General features: G+C 49.8%; 1 protein-coding gene and 1 non-coding gene across 7 annotated transcripts; one reads left to right on the forward strand and one right to left on the reverse strand.

Moving 5' to 3' along the window:
- Positions 1–1311: 1311 nt before the first annotated feature.
- Positions 1312–22919, reverse strand: LIG3 (DNA ligase 3). 6 transcript variants are annotated; one of them, XM_059998011.1, is made up of 21 exons: positions 22829–22919; positions 21886–21942; positions 19978–20528; positions 17873–18016; positions 15373–15570; positions 14556–14707; positions 13699–13865; positions 13525–13602; positions 12888–13056; positions 11170–11325; positions 9281–9412; positions 8820–8899; positions 7771–7858; positions 7017–7094; positions 6607–6730; positions 5854–5996; positions 5441–5515; positions 4847–4993; positions 4111–4318; positions 3618–3706; positions 1312–2503 (listed from the first exon to the last, which is right to left on the reverse strand). In XM_059998011.1, exons 3-21 carry the CDS (start codon positions 20522–20524, stop codon positions 2270–2272), a joined length of 3009 nt encoding a protein of 1002 aa, XP_059853994.1. In that variant the 5' UTR covers positions 20525–20528; positions 21886–21942; positions 22829–22919; the 3' UTR covers positions 1312–2269. The 6 variants fall into 6 exon arrangements, with proteins under 6 accessions (XP_059853994.1, XP_059853995.1, XP_059853991.1 ...); XM_059998012.1 differs by having other exon boundaries at positions 21886–21938; positions 22829–22907; XM_059998008.1 differs by lacking the exon at positions 22829–22919 and having other exon boundaries at positions 21886–22118.
- Positions 21028–21099, forward strand: TRNAK-UUU (transfer RNA lysine (anticodon UUU)). The gene has a single exon. It is a non-coding gene; the product is annotated as a tRNA-Lys (tRNA).
- Positions 22920–22981: the final 62 nt, after the last annotated feature.

Here is a 22981-nt window from a genome sequence, read left to right on the forward strand (position 1 = left end):
AGAGGAGGGCAGGCCTCCAGCACTCTGCTGGGGAGGTCTAAGATGATGTTGTTTACGGTCTGTGGAAATACATGGATACAAAATCACATCTAACCTCAGCAGCAAAGAAAAATTGTGTCGGAAAGACTGGAAGGAAATAAACACCTTGTACAGTGAACCGAAGACAACACACCCAGCGAGGCAGGGAGGGGCTGAGGGGCTGAGCTCATGACTGAGACTCCCCACTCTGCTGTGCGGCACACCCTGAGTGAGAGACCAGCCAGGCAAAAGGGCAGTGTCTGTGTCCGTTGGCAAAATCCTGAGGGGAGAGCCCTGTTCTGCTGCTCTGTCCAGTTGCTTGGCCTGAGGAGGCTGGAGACGGGATGAAAATTTATGTAGGTCAGTGCTCAGAGGAGCAGCTTTTGTTTCCACAGAGGACAGAATAAAGTGTCATCTTCTCAACAGTGAAGCCAGACTGAATGGTGCCTACTCAGAAACACCAAACGTCCTGGCCTAGAGTCAGGGCACCACCCCCTCCTGCCCTTCCTCCCAACACATTTTCAGCAGCAGCTGGAAATCCCGGTCAATCAGGTTGGAGTTGGCCTCCCAGCAGAGTGTGACCTCAGCTGAGCACACTGGAGGAGGGCCGGGGCAAGGTGGTGGCCCAGACTCAGACTCATGCTCGGGTATGCTCCAGAGACTGAGTCACATTAACCTCACTCACAAGGGCTGGACAAACAAGCCTGCCAATCTGTTGATACGAAAAAACAGAATGGACCCTCAGAAGTCAGCAGAACTAGTTGGAAGTCAGTTTAAAACCAGATGGTGACATGATGAGCCTGCACTCAGACCAGAGTGGGCTGTACCGCACAGGTGCGAGGCTGTGGAGGTGGTCTGACAGGGTTCTGAAGTCAGAGGCCAGGCCCCAGTCTCCTGGGCAGGGTCTGGACATGCACACCAGTGCTGATCTTCCCAACTCTAGATCACTACGTGCCAGGCTCTGTGCTAAGTGCTTTACCTAAGGCCTCCTGAGGTCACTTACTCTTCACAGCAACCCTGTGATTTAGGTGCAGTTCCTGTCCCCATTCCTGGAGGGTTAGGGCTATTAAGTTTCAGGGCTTGATTCAAACTATGTCTGTCTACACCTGCACTGCCCAAGGTGGTGGTCACTAGCACTAGCCTCACGTTGACTACTTGAACGAAAATGAAAAGTTCCCTTCCTCAGTTTTGTTAGCACATTTCACATGCTCAGAATATGGCTGATTCATGTTGGCCAATGGAGATTTACAGGGTGCTTCCAATGCCATAAAAAGTTCTATTGAACGGCACTCGTCCATGCTAAATTGTTTCCCTTTTATTCAAATAAATCAGCCTCAGGCGGTGCAGGAGCCATTCTTTCTAAGCAGGCTGTGTAGATTTGTCCTCAGGTGGGTCTTTAAAGAGCAGTCTTTTTTTTGTTTTTGCGGTACGCGGGCCTCTCACTGTCGTGGCCTCTCCCGTTGCCGAGCACAGGCTCTGGACGTGCAGGCTCAGCGGCCATGGCTCACGGGCCCAGCCGCTCCACTTGTTTCCAGATTTGGGGGAGGCAGATCCTCCTGGAGCCCTTTATCCCCCCGAGGAGTAGCCCAAACAACCTCCCTTTCCTTCCTACCTGATCATGGTTCCCTCCCTTCACACAGGGGCCCACACACTGTAATAGGAGAGCACAAAGACAAAGCCCATTTTGTTTTCTTTCAAGTGAGACTTCATTCCTGGCGGCCAGGCTGAATACAAGTTTTGCCAATTATAAGCATTTCTGGGGACAGTCTTTCTTTTAAATACAACTTTAAAATGAGCCTGGAAGTAGAAGGGGCAGGTAAGGGAGAAAAGACTGCCGCCAGGACGGGCTCTGTGGACAGAGCTTCAACAGCCGGCCTTCCCTTCACTCCTTAATCACTAGGAGAATTATTGGGGGTGTCGGGGGAAGGACATACATAACTCCAAGATAGTTCCTGGCTTTTTTGTTTTTGTTTTTTTAAAAGCTGCTTTTTAAAGAAAAAAAAAAAGAGGTCAAAACCAGCACCCAGATCTGAAAGACCTATGTAAACCAGCAGGACAAACTGATTTCACTGGTGGTACCCACAGCAACTAACCAGTCTGGAAGAGACCATGCATGGTTGGTGGGTTCTGGAAGATGCACAGCTTGGAGAAGAAAGCCTGTTCCCCCAGGTTCTGTCCTGTGCCTGCCTGCCCTGTCCAGGAGTAGTGCAGTGGGGAGAGCACAGCCAGAGGGCGAGGGCAGGCAGCAGTCCTAGCAGGGAGCTACCAGTCTCCGTTTCCGGATACAGGCCCAGATCCACTCCGGGGACACCTGCTGGGCCTCAGGGTTCTTGTCCCTACTACCCAGCACATGTGTGGCTGAGGCCACGTCAAATTCCTGCGCCAGGTCCCCATCGAATGCCACAAAGTAGCGTCGGAGACGGCTGAAGTCTGGCGTGGAGGGCGGCAGGTAGAGCCGCACCCCGGTGAAGATGTCCAGCAGCACCTGCAAATGCACTGTGGTCAGGGCAGGCCCGGAGCAGGGCTGGACTGTGCTGGGGCAGATGGCTCTCCGCCCAGGGAGCGGAGACCAGCGAGGAGGGAGGTTAGAACAAAAGCCAGAGACAGGGAGCCTAGCGGTCAGGACACGAGGGGAAAGAGTTTACTGGAGGAAAGGTAAAGGCATCAAAACCCCGATCCTCCAGCCACTCCAGATTACATAGGACTGACACGCCCTTCCATCCTTGCCTAGAAGAAGAGAAGGGCGAGGAGATGGGTCCCTACACTGGGGACTTGGAAAGTACGCGTCTCCAAGAACCATCCAGGGGCTGGTGGGCAGGGCCAGTGGTGCTCAGACGCAGCGATGCTGCTTGATCAAGCAGTCCACTGTGTGTGCACTAGCTGACCAAGGGACCAGGAGCCCGGCTCGTGACTGCATGCGGACTCCAGGCTTCAGCCAGGGAAAAGACGGAAAGGTCGTATAGGTGCTCTGGGGACTGGCTTCAGGGCCTGAGTTCCCAGACCTCTGTGCTGACTCCTGGGCTGGGGTGGCACAATCACCGTGTAGTGACCAGATGTCGAGTTCTTTATCTGCCCTTTGGGGCATCAGCTCCCCCAGGGCTGAACCGAGTCACTGGCCTCAGTAGACGCTCAATAGCTGCTGTCAAACCAAAGACTAACAAGGGAGTACGAGAGGGAAGAAGACGGTCACCAAGCCAGTGCCCTCTCCCGCTCCTCGCTGGCTGGCCCTGTTCACAAACTCACACTACTGCACCCCCACACCCAGACTGGGCTTTCTCCCCTTTAATGTCAATTGTGACTTGGGGCCGGCAGCCGGCTGGGTCCCTGCAGCCTCTCGGCTGGGCTGGCTGCTCTATCGCCTGCCTGCTGGCACAGCGCTCCTTCCTCTCTGCTTGCTGGCCGGCCGCCTCTGCAAGGCAACAAGAGGGCACAGGGTGGAGCCGCAGCACTGCCAGCCCAGCCCGCGGCCAGGAGCAGATGCAGGAGGGCAGGGGTTGGCAGTTAGTCCTGATAACACCTTCGCTTGTCTCTCAGAGTCCAAGTGCAGAGGGTTGGGCACACAAGGCTCCCCACCCCCCGGAGGGCACTGCTCTTCTTACCCTCACCTTTGCTTGGCATGGGGTCTCATCAGGAGCCTTCCGCTTCTCTCCCACTTTCACAGGGGAAGGCTTTGCAGCCAGCTTGTTGCCTGCAGGAGAGAGCTCAGGATGAGAACCAAGAAGAGGGCAGGGGAGCGGATAATGGTCCCTGAAGTCAGGGGGGTACAGAGAAGGGCTGGGCCCTTCCTCTGCTGTGACCGTGGGTGAGACAGGAAGTAAGGGCTGTACGCTGAGCCTGTAGCTCAGAGGTGGCTTATCCCCGGCTCTGAGGGCCTCTCCCGGGGTCCTGTCATTCATATTTACAGAGCAGGAGGATGCCCAGCAGAACAATTTCTGGCCCATGGGTGGACACACAGCAGGAATGCAGCCAACGTCAGCTGCAGTGGACAGAGAATCCATGACCTCAGGGCTGGAGTGTGAGACTGGGTCCTTGTCCTTGGTCTCTGCCCTCGTGTCCATTCTTCATCACCCCAGCCCCTACCCTTCTCCTTACCGCCTTTGCTGTTGGAGCTACTCAGCTTCCCTCCTGCCTTCTTGGCACTGGCGGAGGGCTGCTTGGGGGAGGTTCTCGGGGCCTCGTGAGACACAGCTGGCCCTGAGATGCCCTCGTTCTCTCCGCTGCTGCCCCCTGTAGTGGAGTTCCCCTCATCTCCAGCCACTATGGTGAAAGCCGCCCGCTCCTTGGAGAGCTGGTACAGTTCCTGAGGAGGGGAGAGAATGTTGGTGTATCACTCCCTTCCCAGCCACTGGCCTCAGGCAGTCTGTGTGGTACGTTTTAGGTGACTGAGGAACAATGAGGGGAAACAGACACATAACAGGGAAAAGTGGCTGGCTTCCTTGGTACTTTTCTAGCTCTGGCCCTGTTTCTGGAGTAATCAGCACAGATCACTGTTCTGTTCCCCAGTTCTTTTCCGCAACGTAGAGACTGCAGCCTGGGGCCAGGTCCTCCACAGGAAGCCGTGAGCCAGGAGCTCTCCTTCACCGGGACCCAGGGCTGCCCACGGGGCCCGGTGAAGGTAGGGCTCTCTAGCGGGAGATGTGGGTGGAGGCCCAGTGCTGCTGCTCCTGGCCCTGCCACGGCTTGGTCTCCCTTTCTGATAACTGCCTTCCTTGCCCATCTCAGTGCAGCGGGGAAAGGAGAAGACAGAGGACGCAGGAGGCCAGGTGCCCTCGGTTCCAAGGCTGGGACAGTGGGGTACAGGACACACACACAGCCCAGGAGGTGGCACCTTGAGTTGGGGGAGGTTAGTGGCAGACTTCCAGTCCTTATCATCACGGATTCGGGTGCAGCGAGGGAAACGGATGGAGATCCCATCAGCTGTGTGTGCCTCAGATTTCGAGAATTCAGCCCCTGTGATCTCCCACACCGCAGCTTTCTGTCAGGAGTAAGTCAGGTCACTCCCTGGTTAAGTAGAAAACACCTCCCAACCAGTTAAAAGCAATACAGAACAAGTTAAAGTCAAAAAAGCAGTGGCTAACAGGAAGGAGATGAATTCAAGTCCCACTGTTGCTGCTGATGCTGTGTGACCTTAGGGTAGTCTCGTTTCTTCTCTGGGCCTCAGTTTCTCTGTCAGTGCAGGAAGGGGTGGGCCCAGGTCACTTCTAGAGCAGACCCTCTGTGCCTAGAGGATGGGCAGTCCCTTTCTCTATTGAGGATGACTCCTCAGCGTTGACTGGTCATCCCTGTGCCTGTCACTTGGCTAAACAGTCCAGAGCCCCACCCTGGGTGGACTGTCAGTGAGGCCGAGGTGACGTCTCTGGGGCACTAGAGAATGTACAGGCTCAGTTTTGGGGCTGGAGGACCCCAGGCCCTGGACTAATACCTTAGGGTCTGGAACGATGAAGTCAGGATAGTAGATCTTATTGACTTTCAGCCAGCTGGGTATCTTGCTGGGATCCTAGAGGAGAAAAGGTACAGTCCTGGGCTGTTGCCAAAATGAGACTTAAACCCCTTCTTGGTCACGGGCTTGTGAGAACAGGTGACTTATCACAAAAGGCTGACCCTCACCCCTTGGGATCCTCCCTGCCCAGAGATGGTGTGGCCTGGAGGGCATGCAGGCCAGTTTTCACAAGGTAGGTACTCAAAGAACTTAAGGGCCTAATACTGCTCCTATGGCCAAGCAGCAGCTCTCTTTTCTGTGGAAACAGATAAATGATACCTGCAGCCCCCATAACACTGCCTGTCTCAGGAATGATTGCCAGTCCAGAGGCCAGGGCCCCCAGGTCCCCTCCTCACCTTGCTGATCTTCACCATGTCCAGTTCCTTCTGTAGGCGGGCGAGCGTCGCGTCATCGTGGCCTCCTGCACACTTGGTGACTGTGCACCACTTCTGGCTACTCGGGTCATAGCAGCCCATGAGGAAGATGGACATCATGCCACCTGTGCGGAGGAGGGACTAAATAAACTCGGGGGGGGGGGCATGTCTGCCACCCCCTCGTGCCCTGTGAGGGGCAGCCTGCTGGAGGAAAGGGCCCAGGCCTTGGCATCAGAGTGCCAGAGATCACCTCCTGGATCTACCCCTTACTAGCTGTGTAAGTTTAACCTTTTTGAGTCTCAATTTGCTCTTCAGTGAATTAGGGATAATTACACCTAATGTTGGGCTCTGGTGGAGTAAAAGGAATTGAATAGAGCCTGGCACACAGAAAGATGCCTACCAGTACTAGTTCTTCAGACCCCAGCTTCCTCTCCAGTCAGGAAATGGAGATTTTCCCTGAGGAGAAAGCTGCCAGTCCCTGAAGAAATAGTTGGTGGTGAGCTTCTTTGTGCCAGGCTAGCACAGGGTACTCTTGCCTGATCTCTCCCTTACCAGGTCCGCAGCTCTCAATGTCCCTGCCTGACGTAGCATGGGTGAGGTTGGGGCCCCTAATCCCAGAGCTTTGGAAATCATGACTGGCCACGGTAGCAGACCAAGCCAGCAAAAAGGCCTGCCTATTCCTTGAGTGGTACCTTTCAAAGAAGTACCATCCCAGGGGCCAGAGGCCACCCTGACCTTTGCTCCCTTGCCCATAGAAGGCCCCAAGCACCACCAGGTCAGCTGTGTCAGCCATGGCTCCCTCGTTCAAATAGTCCTTCTTCACTTTCAGCCAATGACGCTTTCCAGGCTCATATGTACCCTGAGGGGAAGCAAGAGAGACCACAAACTAGAATGGACATTCTATGAGGGTGGGCTTTTTACCTCTTTACGCGACATACTGGATCTGTCACAGTGCCCAGCCTGCTCTGCTCCAGGCACTAAGGGAGACATACATAAACCCATCCTCTAGGATCCAGAACTCTGGAAAGACGCCCCCCAGCACTCACCCCCAAACACCTCAGACCACCACCGCCACCTCCTGGCCAGGACTGGAAAGGCTCAGGGGAGGGCTCTGCAGGAGAAAGCAAAGGATGTGACCGTCTTACCTTCATGTCCTTCAGCACCAGCCCTTCCAACCCCTCTTGGATCACCCGGTTGATCATGTCAGCCAAGTCAGAAGCTTTCTGAGGGATAACAGGAGAGACGCTGAGGTTGGTATGAGAACAGAGAAGGGCTCTGGGAGTGAGGAAGAGGGGAGTTCCTTTTCACACACTAGCAAAGCGTCTGCTGGAAACACCCTGACTTGAATAGAAGGAACAAAAGCGCTAGCAGAGTAGCGACCAACCAGAGAGCTGCTGCAGCTCAGAGATACTGGGAGCCCACCTGGGAAGGACGCTTCATGCCCTGCCCTCCCAGGTGGAGATTGGTAGACAAATACAGGCAGACCTTGTCTTCCTGTGCTTTGCTTTGTTGCACTCTGCAGATACTGTGTTTTTTACAAACTGAAGGTTGCGGCAACCCTGTGTTGTCAGATGATGGTGAGCATTTTTTAGTATTTTTAATTAAGGTACGCACATTGTTTTTTTAGACATAATGCTATTACACACTTAATAGACTATAGTATTAACATAATGTTTCTATGCACTGGGAAACCAAAAAATTCATATGACTTATTTTATTGTGATACTGCTTTATTGTCTAGAACCAAACCCACAATATCTCCAAGGTATGCCTGTATACTCACCAGCTTCCCTCATAAGAAAATAATTAAGACTCATTCTCCCAGTCACATCTGACCCAAGGGGCTCTCTGCCCTGCTTTCAAACCACTAGGACACTGCCTAGGGTGGGATTCACTCACTGCGACTTGCTTCATTTCTGAGAACATGATCCGGTTGGGAATTTCAACCATGTTATCGTGAAGAAACTTCCGCCGCTCAAACAGAGGCCTGAGGGGGACAGGAGAACTGAGGTCAGGCCAGGATCCTCCCACCCCCTTGAGGAGTTCCGAGGAGGGAAGGGGCACAACAATGAACTTCAGCTTCAGGGTTTGCCATGGCTTAGGGCCCTCATGTCTAACAGTTCTGCCTGCCCAGGGTGACAAGGGCTCCACTGGGACCAAAGACAGACAGTTATAGGCCATGGCACAGAGACACTTAATTGTTGTAGTTCCTGTCTCTACCTCATCATCCCACACAGACTGTATAACTCCTGGTCCCATTTGAAAAATAACTCCGACTCTCATTTTCTGCACCCTGCTTCACCCCAGGCCCCAGGTGGGCTGGTGCTTGGGTGAACAAGCTGACAGGCCTCAGGACCTGAAGCCCAAACCCCAACTCCTACCCCCGCAGTTCTTTCTCCCTTCTGTCTCCTTCCCCTTCCACGCTCAAGGCTGGTGTGGAGGGTGGGGGCCGGGATGCCTCTCTAAGGGAGGAAGGGGCCAAAACGGTTTCTCAGGGTCAAGAACTGGATGCAGCTAAGTCAAGACTGCTAGTTATCCCTAAGAAGGCCCCAGCCACAGAACACCGACAATCACAAGCTTCCTGTTGTCGGGCTCTTCCAAAAACAAAACCTCTGAGCTGAAAACTATCTGCCTCATGTACCCGTAGGTGCTGCTGAAGATAAACTGAAACCCTACTGTGCTCATAGTCTGTATCTCATCAACAATCCATTTTGCTGTGGGTGGTTGAGTTTCCTCTGTGACTTAAGCATTCAGAGCCGAGACCTGGTCAACACATCAGCTCTTCGTAACATTGAATGTGGAGCTGTGTAGCAACTGTGCTGGCTCTCAGCTCCCTCCCGCTGCAGCTCCTGGGCACAAAGAGGCACCAGCTCCAGCCACTTCTCCTCCCTCCTGTCCAATCTGAAGCCCTCACCTCCCCACCCAGGAATCAAAAATAGATTCCTCACCTATCCATCAAGCTGACATCATTGAAGTAGATACAATCAAAAACAAACAGGCAGACATTAGCATCCTGGAAGGCAGCTTTCTGTAAGGGAAAATGAGGTAGTAGGTACATAAGGGACAAAAATAAGAGGGCATGAAAAATGGGGAGTACCAGTCCACTTCCAGAGACCCTCTGAAGCATCTGATACAAAAGGCCTATTTGTGCTGTGAAGTCCCTGGGCCATAAGGGCACTTGACAGATGGTCCTGAATAGAGACTGACCCAATTATAAGTTAGTTGCCACTACTAGCTCTTTTTTTATGCAAAACACAAAAACACATTTAAACTCAGGGCTAAATTCAGAACCAGTTCAGAGATGAAGATAAGCTTGATCCTAAGTAAGTGATACATTCCTCTCCATTCAGACTGACAGCACACACATGTGCACACACTCACTCTTGCACATCTGGCCCTGAGCCAGTACCTTGTGCACTCCCAGAGTCCCAAAGGGCAGTGGTTTGCCTTTCTTGTTGTCGATCAGGAGCACCTCAGAGTCCAAGATCATGCTGTGGCCCCCGGGGAAAGCCTGGGGGATGTAGTCCTTAAAGTGGGCCACCTGGAGGCAGAAGGGGAGGGAGTCAGGGAGGGAGTCAGGCCCCAGAAGGAACACAGAACACCAACATGTGCAAGTCGAGCTAATGTGCAGAATAGACCTAGGCCTCAGCAGCCACCTAGACAAGAAGAATCAGCTATGTTTCGGGACCTCTGCCCAGACCCAGGAAGAGGTCAGCCCATGTTGAGGTCATTTTCTATTGGCTGCAGAGGAGAATTTGCAGGAAAAAGGAAGAAACTGAGAGTGAAAATGAGGGTGGGGGGCAGACAAACATGGAATGGAGGGAGGGAAGGTGGGCAGGCAGAGATTTGTGCAGGAGAACGGACCAGTTGGAAAAAAGATGGAAGGGAAGAAATGAATCCCCTCAGGAGGAGCAATGAAATGTGAGGAGCTTCTTCTCTGAGTGGGAGCTCTGAACCCATAGCCATCTTCAGAATGAGGAAGAAAAGGATGTTTGGAATTGGATTTTTTTCCTATGAAAGGCAGAGCCTTAGTGTTTACAGTCCTACAGGAAGAGGTCCCACTGTAACCCATGGTGGCCCTTGCCGAGTAAGGCCACGAAGGCAATCCAGGGAGCATTACTGTGGTCCAGTCCTCCCCTGGGCAGGGCACTTAGGCCATCACTGCCTCAGAAGCTTGGAGGGGGTACAGGAAAGGCCTGCACATCCATCCCACTCTGCTTCCATCCGGGATCCAGCCCTTCATGAACCAAAGCAAAAGGGAGAGAGGGATGAATGAAACTCTGGTAAGGGAGAGCAGAGAAACGGCTCCCAGTCTGGAAAGCTGTGCTCAAATGCCTTCCTAAGAAGCAGGAGGTGTCCCTAGAACAAGCTCACCAGGAGCTGTTCCTCAGCAGTTTGACTGTGAGCCCTCCCTACGGAGCAAGTGAGCCCACACTAATGCTCACGGGGAGGTTGTGCTCAGCTTTCCAGAACACCCAAACCAAACGGTCTGATTGCCCAGTGCTCTAGCAGGCGGGGGAGGCTGAGGTAAAGATGAGAGCCCCATACCACGTCTCCTCTCCTGGGGCTCTGAGAAGCGAAGTCTGAGCTAAGACTTCAGAAGGGGGAACAAGAACAAGAGGTTTACCTACCCTCCAGCTACTGGAGCCAGATGTTTCCACTGCTTTTCCCTGGACACCCCCAAAAGCTCCCAGAGGCCCCGGGAGCTAAGAAGGGCTGAGGGGTGAGGTTCTCAATGCCCTCTGATTGAGGGCAGGATTCTGGGCTCCCAGAAATCCTTGTGGGATTATGTTTACATCTGAACGTAAGCTTCTGGAGGGGCAGAACTTCCACTCTTTTTTTTTTTTTTAAATGCTGGATGCCCACTACCTAAACAGCAACCAGAATATACTAAACACTTGATAAATATTTGTTGAACAAATTAATGAATGACAGCCCATTGGCCCTTTGTACCTGAGCCATGACTTAGCTAGGGGGGAGCACACAGGACCCAGAAACGCAGAAGACAAGCACTGCACGTGGCTCACCAGCTGAGCTAGCTGTCCCGGAATCACAGCTGGCATCATTGCCCACAGGCTCTGTGCTGACTGACCCGCCTGCGCTCTTTGGCTGTCCCTACTGAGCAGCCCCTCATTATTGGAAGAGTCCAAAACGGAATACATGCATTCATTCTTTCATTCAACAAATACAAAATAGACCCTATTTTACACCAGAGCTGGAATGGCTATGGAACATTGGCTTAGAGATTCTTAGAGGCAGGAAGTGAAAGAGTCCCAGTGGAAAGGAAGGGACCTGTACCTTGTGCGGCAGGACTGGCTTGAGACTGCGGCTGAAGTAGCTGAAGTGGTCCCCGTTCTTATGCACCTGGACTCGCTCCCCATCATACTTGATCTCAGAGAACATGCCATTCGGACACTTCTTCATCGCGTACTCGATGGACTTGCAGGCCTCGGCCTTGAGGTAGGGAAAGAAAAGCCTGGAGACTTACAGGTGCTCTTCCAAGAGGGGCTGCTCAGCAAGGACAGCCCAGAGCCCAGGTCCCAGGGACCAACAGCCAGAGCATACCCCTAGGGCAGGCTGCCGAAGAGGTGATGGGAATGGAAAAGGCTGGGCAGTGTCATATTCCAACAATAAAAGCACCACCGAAATTGACACAGGAGCTTGCATTTTGAGGAATATATGAATGCAATCCATTGTAGAGCAAATACAATTCCACTGAAACAGCATTTGATTTTTTTCTCAATAATAATTTAGGGTCTTGTAGGGCCTCTGGCTTATTACTGAACACACAGTTATCTCAGCACAGGGGGTACGCAGAGGTAAGATTAAAGTATGCAGGTGACAGTGAGGCTGGCAGGATGGCAGTGATCAGGAATCCCTAGGACAGGACATGACACAGGAGTGCTTATTGACATACCTGTGCTGTCCTGACTCAAACAACAATGACTATCATCTTGGAGGTATTTCTATGTGTCAGATCATACACAAAATTTCATTTCATCCTCAATGTTGTATCTTATGCCATAAATATTGTTGTTTTCGCTTTATGAATGAAAAAGCTGAAGTTCACAGAGGTTAAATGCCCATTTTTGGTTACATAGCTAGTAAAGGGCAGAAATGAGATGTGAATCTAGGCCCAACTCCAAAGCCTGGGTGGTTAACCAGTAAGCTGTATAACCCATGCCACTCTTCAAATGACAGGCTGTAGAAGAGACTCCAGATAGAATTCTTACAAAAGTCAGAAAGGCCATAATGGAGGGCACCGGTCCCTCAAGTGGAGATTTCACTATTTTGGTGCTGGCTGTCCCACAGAATACTTCCCTGTCCCAAACACAGAACCCTAGACCAAGACTTCAGTAAAACACACAAGACCGTTTCATACAAAGCAGCGCACCCCACTGAAACAATGCAAAGGCTCTCACAGCAGGCATGGCAGCAGATGTGGACAGTCCTGATGCATAAGAAAACCCATGCCAGAAAGGAAATCTCATTTCTCATGAAATGAGCAGAGGCCCAAGAAGAGCTAGTCTTCATTCCTTAAGCTTCCTCTCTTTCCAGAAAAAAAGGAGACCCAAGTCACCCTGGCATAGGAAGCCTGGCTCTGTCACCAATTCTCAGAGCTACTCTGAGGCAGGTCACAGAAACAGGAGTTACTTCATACATCCACCTGACTTCAGGAAAGATGACAGGTGAACTGCTCTAGGTAGACGCTTCAGACTTCATTCCCATAAGAAAACTAAGGACCAAGAGAGGCTAAGGAACTCACCTAAGATTCTACAGCTTGCTGATAGCCGAGCCGGGCCTAGATCTCAGGCCTTTCCACCAGGTCACGCCGTCTCCTCCTCTGCCTTTACTCTTCCATGAGAAACAACCTCTGCATCTCTACTCTTCCTTCCCCAAACTCCTCCAGCCAACTTGCACAGGCTGTCAACATCGTACCCTACCTATCAGATCTCACGGGTAAGGACAGTAACCTTGGATAGGAGTAGAAAGCAGGGCCAGAGCAGCGTCCTTACCAGCATGGGCTGCACCGGGGTCATCAGTGAGGCCTGGACACTCAGAGCTCGTTTCCGGCCTGGCTCCTTCTTCACCTCCTGCTCGTTGCGGAGGACCCGCTCCACCACATCGTGCAGGTTGCGCGAGGCTTTGAAGGCTTCATAGGCATTAGGGTCTAGGGCATCTAACCTGCCAAGGCCAACAGGAGCAAGGAAACAAAAACCACTGCCTTTGACCTTAATGCTTTGGATAGCAGTCTGTCCTCAGAGAGAGGAGGGCTCCCAATATATGGGGAAGGAGTTATGTTCTATTGCCTAAAGACTTTCACAGGAGAAAAAGCTCTTGGAAAACTCAGCTCTTTTGAGATACTGTGCTACATGGATGCTGCCAGCAAAGAGGGGGCTGGAATGGGCAAGCAACTCATACCATAATTATTGAACATATTCCATATGTTTGACTGTAATAACTGTGAAAAGGTACTGTTATCTCCATTTAACGTATGAGAAAATGGAGGCTGAGCTAGGTCAAGTGATGGGTCCCACAGGAAGGAAGAAGGGAGAATCAGGATTCAAAACCAAATCAGGGCTCCAAAGTCCTGACACCAGCTGACAACAAAGAAAGTGGGCAGCTTCAACTATCAGAGCACCCGGTACTTACACATGTTTTGCACCTGAGTTCATCTTCAGATCATGTTTGATCAACCTGATGATGCACTTAAGGTCATTGGCTGTACACCTAGAGGGATGAGGCACATTCAACTTGGTCTTTGAAAAGCTCTGCACTCCCAAACCTTCCTTCCCTAGTGATTCCATCCCCCAGGCCCATCCCCACCTGGAGGCGATGTCCTGCAGGGCCTGTTGCTGCTCGTCCTCCTTGGTGAGCTTGGAGAGCCGCAGGAGGAATTCATCCACCTCCTGGATGGTAAGAAGGCTCTTGGCAGCTGGGGGGAAAGACTTGCTCTGCTCAAAGAAGACTCTGATTGTCTCTGACACGTCACCCTGTCTCCAAAAACCAAAATGCCACTGCAGCAACCCCAGAGTGGCCAAGTGTAACCCCTGAGTCCCCAGGACTAAAGGGTGAATCAGAGATTTCAATCACCGCTCCTATCCCCAACTCACACATATTGACCTCACTTCTTAAGAATCTGTCCCACCCACAGCTCATGGAAAGGGTACCTCCATCCACCACAGGATCTGGCCACCTGCCTTAGCTGAGAAGTGATGCAGGAACTAATCCAGGGCCAAGCCAATTTCAGGCCTGTTAGAATCTGAACTAAGAGACAGATATGGTCATCAGATAATGGGGATGTTTGGATAGAAACTTTCAACTGTGCCACAGCTGGAGTCATGAACAAACCAAAACTGAATGGTAAGCCCAAGTTATAGGGGAAAAAAAGCCAGAAAAAGCCAGGGTCTAGAATAAGAGCCCCTGGAGAGATAGTGGGAAGTCTCAGATCCAGCCCCTCAAGGTCTAGGCCTCTCGGGTGCAGCAGCAGTATAAGTTCAGTCCTCAGAACCTTGTGAAACTAACAGCTGTAGCCTCCCATTCAGCTCCTCTCATAATGAAAGCTTGCTCAAGTGGGTTTCAGTTTCCTAAAACAGTATGTGCTCCGCCAGAAAAAAGAGGGTACGGGTGCTTGGCTAGGCAGAACCCCACCTGGAATCCACCTACCCTCCCCTTCCTCTGACCTGCTCTAGGTCTCGTGCCATATCATCTGAGTTGCAGTTAAAAATGCGGCTAAAAAGCTTCACAATCTGCTTATCATTCAAGTTGTAAACACTCTTAATAACACCCGGCAGCAGCAGCTTCACTGTTAGGTACACGTCACCGTGGAAACCATCTGTAGGAGACAGAAGAAAGAAACCCTTCTTGAGAAATGGAGCTTAAACAAATAAATACATAACCTCAAGGAACCAAGAGATGTCTACATTGCTGCCCTTGCCGTGACGGGACCACAGGGTAGGGTGTGCATTTCACTATGGCAGCAAAGGCCGTGGCGTTGGGTGGCTGGTGGTGTGCCTCCCTTCTAGCCCCTGGATGAACTCCTGCATGGCAGAGCCATGTCTTTCACTGTAGTGTCCCCAGTGATGAGCACATTACAGAAGCTCAATGATCATTTGTTAGATGAATGAAAGAAACACAGTTGGAAGATTCTATCCCCAAGCTGTGCAAGTGGTTCATAAAAACCTAATCAAACATGCAGGATAGTGAATTTTCCTCTTGGTCAAATGGGATAGGTTCTTCTGGCCTCCTGGGGGGCAGAATAAGGGAGGAAGAAAGATGCCACATGTTTGGAGCAGCACTGGCTACACACTTCGTGGGGCCCAGTACAAAATGAAAATGTGGGCTCTTTGTTCAAAAGTGTTAAGAATTTCAAGATGGCAATAGCAGAGCATTAAACCAAGCGTGAGGCCCCGTGCAACTGTACAGTTCACATGTCCATGAAGCGGCCACGACTCTGAGCTCTTTAGAGAAGAAGCCCATCCAGGATGCTCGAGGCCCCACCTCCTGCTGAGCCTTTCTGAAGGAAGTCCTGGATGATCTGGGTCTTCGTGTTGTAGCTAGGATTTTCAGCCACCATGGCACACAACTTCCGAAACTCACGTAGCAGACAATCCTTGTGCTTAGGGTCACATTTGCTTGAGGACAGACTTGTCTTAGGGGTAGGTATTGAGTGGGCTTCCCCAGAGTTGTTGGGCTTCGCTGTTGGGAAGAGGAAAAGAGAAGACAGACAGCATAGATGTTTCATTTTGCCTTGCTGAGAAGGAAGAAAGGGAAACTAATAGACACTCTGATGGTGCTCTATACATATGTAGCTTCACTTAATCCCCCAAAATGAGTCCTTTGGGCGTAGATATTATACCCATTTTATGGGTAAAAAAGGAGAGGTCAAGTGATCTCCCCAAATCTCACAGCTGTTAATAGTAAAGAAACGACAGCCTCACACTGAAGCAGAAGACCCGCTGATGTGCATCCCTTTATATGATTGCTTCACAGAAGAATAAGGGCCGTTTTCATGCCAAGAGTGGTCAGGACGATCTCAGAGCACTTGCAAAGCTGAACCCAGAAAAGTTGGGATCAGAAAGGGGGAAGAAATCAGGGGACTCGTTAGTCAATCTGAAACCATTGCTACTGCAGATTGTCAGAACTGGAAGAAGACTTAAAAATTATCTAGTTTAATCTCTTCTTATTGATGAGGAGACCAAGGCCAGAGGAGAGAAGACATTCCCAGCTCCTTGCCACTCCCACCCAACCCCACACCACTTTCTTTTCTTTCTTATCATAAAAACAAAAAGTAGGTCTTTCCTCCAGACACCCCAAATAACTGTACAACTCTTTTGAGTTGATCCTCTTTTACCTCCTTGTGACCATTTACAAAGTAAATTTCATTCTGCAAGCTTGCAGCAAAGCCATTAGCAAGCTGTCTGCTGATATAAGTGTCTTCTTGCCTGGGCTCTGTAAATTATAAATCTATCCTCATCTCTAACCCGGAGTCTAAAGAGGATTTTAGGGGACAAAATCTCCAGAATGTCACTGTTCAGCAGCTTGTAAGAACTAGAACACCTCATTTCTCCCAAATTCGCCCCCTAGAACCAGGGCCCTTCCAGAAACACACTGCCCTTACTGTCACCTGGACTCTTCCATATTTCTATCTTTGGCCTACCACTAGACAAAAACCAAGCAAACCTCGGAGTTTTAAAATAATAAAAAATCCCAGAGTCAGACACTGTTTTTGCAATTTTATCTCCTTTATTCCTTGTGAGACACTGTGGGATCAAGGCAGGTGTTGCCATTCCCACTTCACAGATGACGCCACAGAGGCTCAGACCAGGACCCAGGTCTTCTGACCTCAAGTCCCGGCTTCTTTCACTCATTATAGAAGCAACCTCCTCAAACAACTTCTGAGCCCATGTGTTTTGACTTTATTTTCTTTAGCTGAGGCAGTCACAAGAATGTCTCCATATAAAAGAAGTAACAGGTTGTAGGGTAAAAGACCACAGGTGCTGGAGTTAAACAGACTTCAGTGTAAATACTAACTCCATAACGATGCGGAGCATTGGCTTTCTCATTCATAAAATGGGCCTAATACAAGTACTTCCCAAAGTTTAATGAAAAACAAATGAAACCGTGTATGTAAAAGCCCCCACCCAACGCTATCTGCTACACAAGGCCATGCAGGACATCTCCCTTCTTCTCTACTTTCATCTCCAGTTTGGGCAAGTTTAGGCATGCAATTTCTCAAGATTCTTCCATTATCAAAAAAAAAGGAAGTAAAGGGCAGGTTATGTCTGATCCAGGTAAACTACTTCAAGGGGAAAAAGTCTTGACAAAACAAACATCTTTTTGCTGCAACAGAGATTAAAATATACAAAGAAATGCTATACAAGTGGGGCAATGAGCATTAGCCATTACCTCTCTGCTCAGATGGAAGCAAATTACATTTGACCCTTCAACAACACAGATTTGAACTGCATGGGTCCACTTACACACAGATTTTTTTCAACAGCAAATAAGTACTATACAATCTGCAGTTGATTGAATCCATGGATGCAAACTGAGGGTATGGTAGAACAATGGATATGGAGAAACATGGGATAAGGAGGGTAGACTATAAATTTTCAACTGTGTAGAGAGGGTTTGGAGCCCCTAATGCCCATGTTGTTCAAGGGTCACCGTATTAAGGAGGCTAGATAGCACAGAATGTTCACTCTTTTTTTTTTTTTTGCGGTATGCGGGCCTCTCACTGTTGTGGCCTCTCCCGTTGTGGAGCACAGGCTCGACACACAGGCCCAGCGGCCATGGCTCACAGGCTCAGCCGCTCCGCGGCATGTGGGATCTTCCCAGACCAGGGCACGAACCCGTGTCCCCTGCATCGGCAGGCGGACTCTCAACCACTGCGCCACCAGGGAAGCCCCCAGAATGTTCACTCTTAACCAGAGTCCCAAATAGGATACCAAATTAAAAGGAGGACTGTAACAGCTCAGGTAACGCTGATCTATCTTACCTGAAAAGCCAGAAAATTTCCGGGGATTGGTATTGGTGACAAAGGAGGCACCTTTCACTGGAGATGTCACCTGGCCAGTGGCTGTCAACTTAGCCTGGACAACAGCTTTCTTCTTTGGTGTGTTTGCTGCCTTGGAAGACAGATCTGTAGGACCCCAAAAGAAGGGAAAATATCCTTCAGTGAAAGATCCCTGAGAAAGCTTCTAAAGAATCTATCAACTGCTCTTACAGCCTGGCTAGGTAAGTTACTACCATGGTATTAACCCAATGCTGACTACTGGCTGGCTGGTCTTCTAAAGTGGAGGTAGTGAGTAATAGGTTATTAGGGAGAGGGTGTCCTGGGGACAAAAGACTCAGTTACTCTTTATTTTCATTAGTAACTTAAATTTTCATCGACACTGTCCACCCCTTATCCCACATATAATAATCTCCAGATTATTTGGAGGAAATCAGAAATCACGTCTCAACAGATAAAATGTGGCGACCTCAGCTTATGGAATTAGCCCCAATTTATAGATAACCAAGAAAGCAAAATGAAGATGGATAAACAGAGCATGTTGATTTGGTATAAGTAGGAAAAACCTTCCAGCTGCTGGGTTATTTGAGCTGACAGTTTACTTCTACCTCATGTTTTTCTTCCTCTGAATGAGATGGGTCAAAGGCTGAGGCCAATGGCTAAGGCCAGGCAGGGCAGGAGGGGAGCTTGAGAAAAAAATGTATGAGTAGTTTTCTCTCCCAGAAATCTCTTTTCCTCTCAAAGAACAAAGATAGATGCCCATTTTAGAGTACTCCTACAGTGACCAGAACTAAACTTAATTGAAGATATGAATATTACTTTATAGATGAAGACACTGAAGGTCAGGAAGTACAAATTGGATTTGTAAGTATCAGTATAAGATTTCTAAAATATGCATACATGTGAATATGCACGTATGTGCACATATATATCTGTATATATGTTTTTGCGTACATACGAACATATATTTTCTAGTTCTGTCTGCTGAAAGGGCTTAAAAGCAAGGACACCTCATGGCACCCAGGACATGGAACATCTAGATTTTGGTCTCTTATGCCATTTCCCCACTAACAGGAATAAGGACTCCAGAGAAATGGCTGATTCCAGGGATAAGATAGGATACATACAAGGTAAGCCTAAGAGCAAGCATACTGTTATGCCAGAGAATAAGGAAGTACTTTAAAACGTTTTTAAAAATGTGATTTGGGCATTGAGGACAGAAACTAGCTTAAAGGGGCTCTCAACTGGCCAAATATGGGACAATTTAGTACCAAATTAATACAGTACAATTATAAGCCACCAGGAAAAAGTAGTAATCTATGAGTTCATACAGATAATAAGTTGATGGATAAAAGGGTGTAGTGGTAGGTACTCTATTCTTCAAAAATGTCAGTGTCATAAAAGAAAAAGACCATGGCAATGTTCCAGATTAAAGGAGGCCAGAAATGACAACTAAATGAAATACCCGATCTTAGATTAGGATTCCATACTGAAGGGAGAGAAAAGCTGTAAATTATCTGATCAACTGACAAAACTAGAATACAGATGGTGGATTAAAGTATTATATCATGATAAATTTACTGGTTGATAGGTGTATTATGGTCAAGATATCCTTATTCTTAAGATATACACATTGAAGTATTTAAAAGCAAAGAGCCATAACGTATGCTCAAATGGTTCAGGAAAAAAAAAAGTGTGTGTGGAAGGTGAGAGTAAGAGAGAGTGTGAGAGCGCACACACGTGAGAGCAAAATGTTAACAATAGGTAAATCTGAGGGAATTCCCCAGTGGTCCAGCAGTTAGGATTCTGCGCTCTCACTGCTGAGGACCCGGGTTCAATCTGTGGTTGGGGAACTAAGATCCCACAAGCCACGTGGTGTGGCCAAAAAAAAAAAAAAAAAAAAAAGGTGAATATGAGCATTCTTTGTATTATTTTTATTCTTGCAACTCTTCTGTGAGTTTGAAGTTATTTCTGAACCAAAAATTAAAACAAAGACAGAAAGACAAACAGGAAGAAAGAAATTGGGCTCTACTCTCATCCCTTTTCTTCTCAGCACCAATAAGATGAGAAAGCAGTATTCTCCATCCCACCTGCAATGTGCTGGATTATCTGTTCTTTCTCATTATCTTCCAGCTCTTCCCAGCCTTCCAGCTCTGTGAGGTCCTCAATTTTTTTTGTGGTGGCCCGGGCCCGCTCCAGTTTCTCAAACATGCACTTAATGTGGTACCACTCTTTCATATCGCCCCCTGACTCTGAAAAGGGATTGGGCACCACTTTGCCGATTCGGCACACCCCCTTTACAATCTTTTCCTTGCATTTTTTGCAGCCGGCTGTGCCACGCTTGGCATAGTCCACACAGAACCGTTGCTCTGCCATCTCACAGGGGCCACTGCAGACTCCCACATGCGACCCTGGCAAGAAAACAAGGCAGGTGGCACGTGGTCTTAGATTGCTTTCCTGGAATGACACAACAGGCTTTCTTCTCTGGAGGAGGTGGTGTCCATGAAGAACTGTTTCCGACCACCGGCTGAACTGTCTTATGTCAGGCCAGTGATGTTGTTCTCGGAATAGGCACAGTTCTTTTTGGCTGAGCGCACGGAGAGTTGGTGGTAAGAGGATCTTAAAAGCCAAAGTCATACAGCTGCATGAAAGGGTGAGAGGCAGAAAAGTGAGTTATAAACGAGGAGGTAGGCTTCTAATTCCCTCAAAGGCAGACATCCTAACACAATCCATGCTGACCAATCAAACATTTCCCAAAGTATGAAAGATTTTTTTTTTTCTTCCGGCTGTGCAGCACAGCACGTGGGATCTTAGTTCCCCCATCCAGGATCGGACCTGCACCCCCTAAAGTGGAAGCTCAGAGTCTTAACCACTGGACCACCAGGGAAGACCAGGTATGAAAGATTTATTGCCTACTTGATTCAGAGTTCCAATACAGGAAAATTCAGTTTGCAAAAGGATGTTCAATTATCTAATGTATACATGTGTATCTAGTAAATCACAATCAAGAGACTCCAAATAACACAAAACCTTCTCTCAGGCCACCAGCAGCCCCTAATCCTTAAAATGGATGGTGAGCCTTAAGAATAATAAGACCCTAAAGTTTCTTTTTAATCATCAAGAAAAATTACATTGAGAGTTCCCTGGTGGTCTAGTGGTTAGGACTCTGCACTTTTACTGCAGTGGCCAGGGTTCAAACCCTGGCTGAGGAACTGAGATCCCACAAGTTGTGTGGTGCGGCAAACAAAACAAAACAAAACCCACTACATTATGTTCATAAAGTTTTTAATGTGAAATATAAAATATATGCCGTCCTCAGAAAATAATTAAGCCATGTGCGATTTAATCAGAAGCCCTATTTTGAGAGGCAATTAAATGGAGCCTAAAACCAGACTGCCTGGTTTCAAATCCTAGCTCATTGGCTGTATGACCTTGGTAGGTTACTTAACCTCTCAGTTCCTCAATTTCCTCAACTGTAAAATGTGGATAATAATAGTACCTGACTCAAAGAGTTGTCACAAGAATAAAGCCCTCAAAATCAATGAAGCAGTTATCCTTTAAGCGGAAGCTCCCTATGTGAAACTAGCCTGGTTATAATTCAGCAGCTTGAATTGGGAAATGCTGAAGTAGCTGAAACAGCAAGAATCAGAGGAACTGATCAATCAACCCGAATGGAAACAGGTATCATATCCACATGGCATCCCCCACCTTCTTATATCCATATTTTCTGAAGTATCCTCGCAGTTCCAACTTTAAACAGACTGGACATTGTTTTCAGCCTGCACCCACCTTTGTAGTGAAATTGCTATTGGGTGATAATGGAAAGCAGGCTTTACTTACTGTACTGCAACATGATGCAGAGGACAGCAGGTAACTGGGAATCGAGACGGGAGCACAAGTGTGACCATACAGTTCAAGGACTATGTTATCTTTGAGAATTTCCTTTAATTCCCCTGAGTCTGTTTTCTTATTTCTAAGACAGAGAAAATAATACCTACCTCACGGGATGGCTGGGAAAATTAAAATAAGTCCATGGAGGGGAGGCTCTGAACTCCCTGAAAATGTATACAAAAAGGTGCACATTCAGCATTGTACATTTTGTGGGGGGACAGACAGTCATGATTTTCAGGAAACTCACAAAGGTCTCTATAACCCCCAGAAGTTGAGGAACCACAAAGGTGAGGTACGGGAAAGCACGGTAGCCCCGTAAGAGGCGCTCAGAACAAGGTTCACCACCTTCCTTGGAGGGCGAGTAACGAAGCCCTCCCCTCCCGCCCCCTCCCCCCGCCCCCCCGCCGGGACCACAGGAGCCGACAAGAGAGGACCTCCATCGCAGCGCCCGACCCTCCGCAGGGCCCAGGAGGCGCTGGGCCACAAGGCACAAAGCCGCTGTGAGGAACCCCGCCTGGCTCACAGTCCCCAGAGCCGCCGCTCAGCATTTCATGAAAGGGAGCCGGAAAGGAAACCACTGAGGCCTGAACGCAACCGGGCCGGGAAGTGAAAGCCCCGCGACAGCTTTTGCCGGAGGGCCTCCCCGCGACGCTTTCGGGAGTGGGCACGGGCTACTACTGCCCGGGGCGAACAGCGGGGACACCGGGAGGGGACGGAGAAGCGAATCCCTCGATTCGGGCAGGAGGAGCCTCCAGGACACAGCCCGGACGCGGCGGGAAGAGAAAGGCTCCCGAGGTCCCTCCGAAGCCCATCGACTTCAGCGCGGCGGATGGGCAGATCCAGCCAGAGCAGTCCTGCGGTAGCCGGGGGCACCCTGCCTCGGCGCAGGCCGGTGGAGCTCCCCGGGGGCCGCCACGTCACGGAGGGTGTGCCCTGGGGCTCCCCGGGCGGGCGGAGGAGGAGGTCAGGAGGCTGGCTCCCAGCCGCCCCAGCCTCGGAGCCCGGGCTGCCTTTCTCCCCCCCGCCCAGCCCGGCCGCGCCGTCCTTCACCTGCCTTCCCGGCTCCGGCTCCACCTCAGGCCTAGGGCCAGGCACCCACAGGCCGCGCGCAGCCACCAAGGTTGTAACGTCTGTCTCTTTAAATCCGGGTCCTTGCGCTGGCTGCAGCGCGCAGGCGCAGAGGTCCTGGCTCCAGAGGCGCCT

Source organism: Delphinus delphis, chromosome 19 (assembly GCF_949987515.2).
Source record: "Delphinus delphis chromosome 19, mDelDel1.2, whole genome shotgun sequence".
Taxonomy (NCBI): Eukaryota; Metazoa; Chordata; class Mammalia; order Artiodactyla; family Delphinidae; genus Delphinus; species Delphinus delphis.

What these genes read in the sequence shown, in the direction of transcription:
- LIG3 (XM_059998008.1), bottom strand. Translation starts at nt 22,007, where the DNA reads ATGACTGTCTGTCCCCCCACAAAATGTACAATGCTGAATGTGCACCTT. An exon ending in TTTCCCAGCCATCCCGTGAG is followed by an intron (nt 20,529 to 21,885) that starts GTAGGTATTATT and finishes CCTTTCATGCAG; the next exon opens with CTGTATGACTTTGGCTTTTA. An exon ending in AACTCAGGTGCAAAACATGT is followed by an intron (nt 13,057 to 13,524) that starts GTAAGTACCGGG and finishes TGGCCTTGGCAG; the next exon opens with GTTAGATGCCCTAGACCCTA.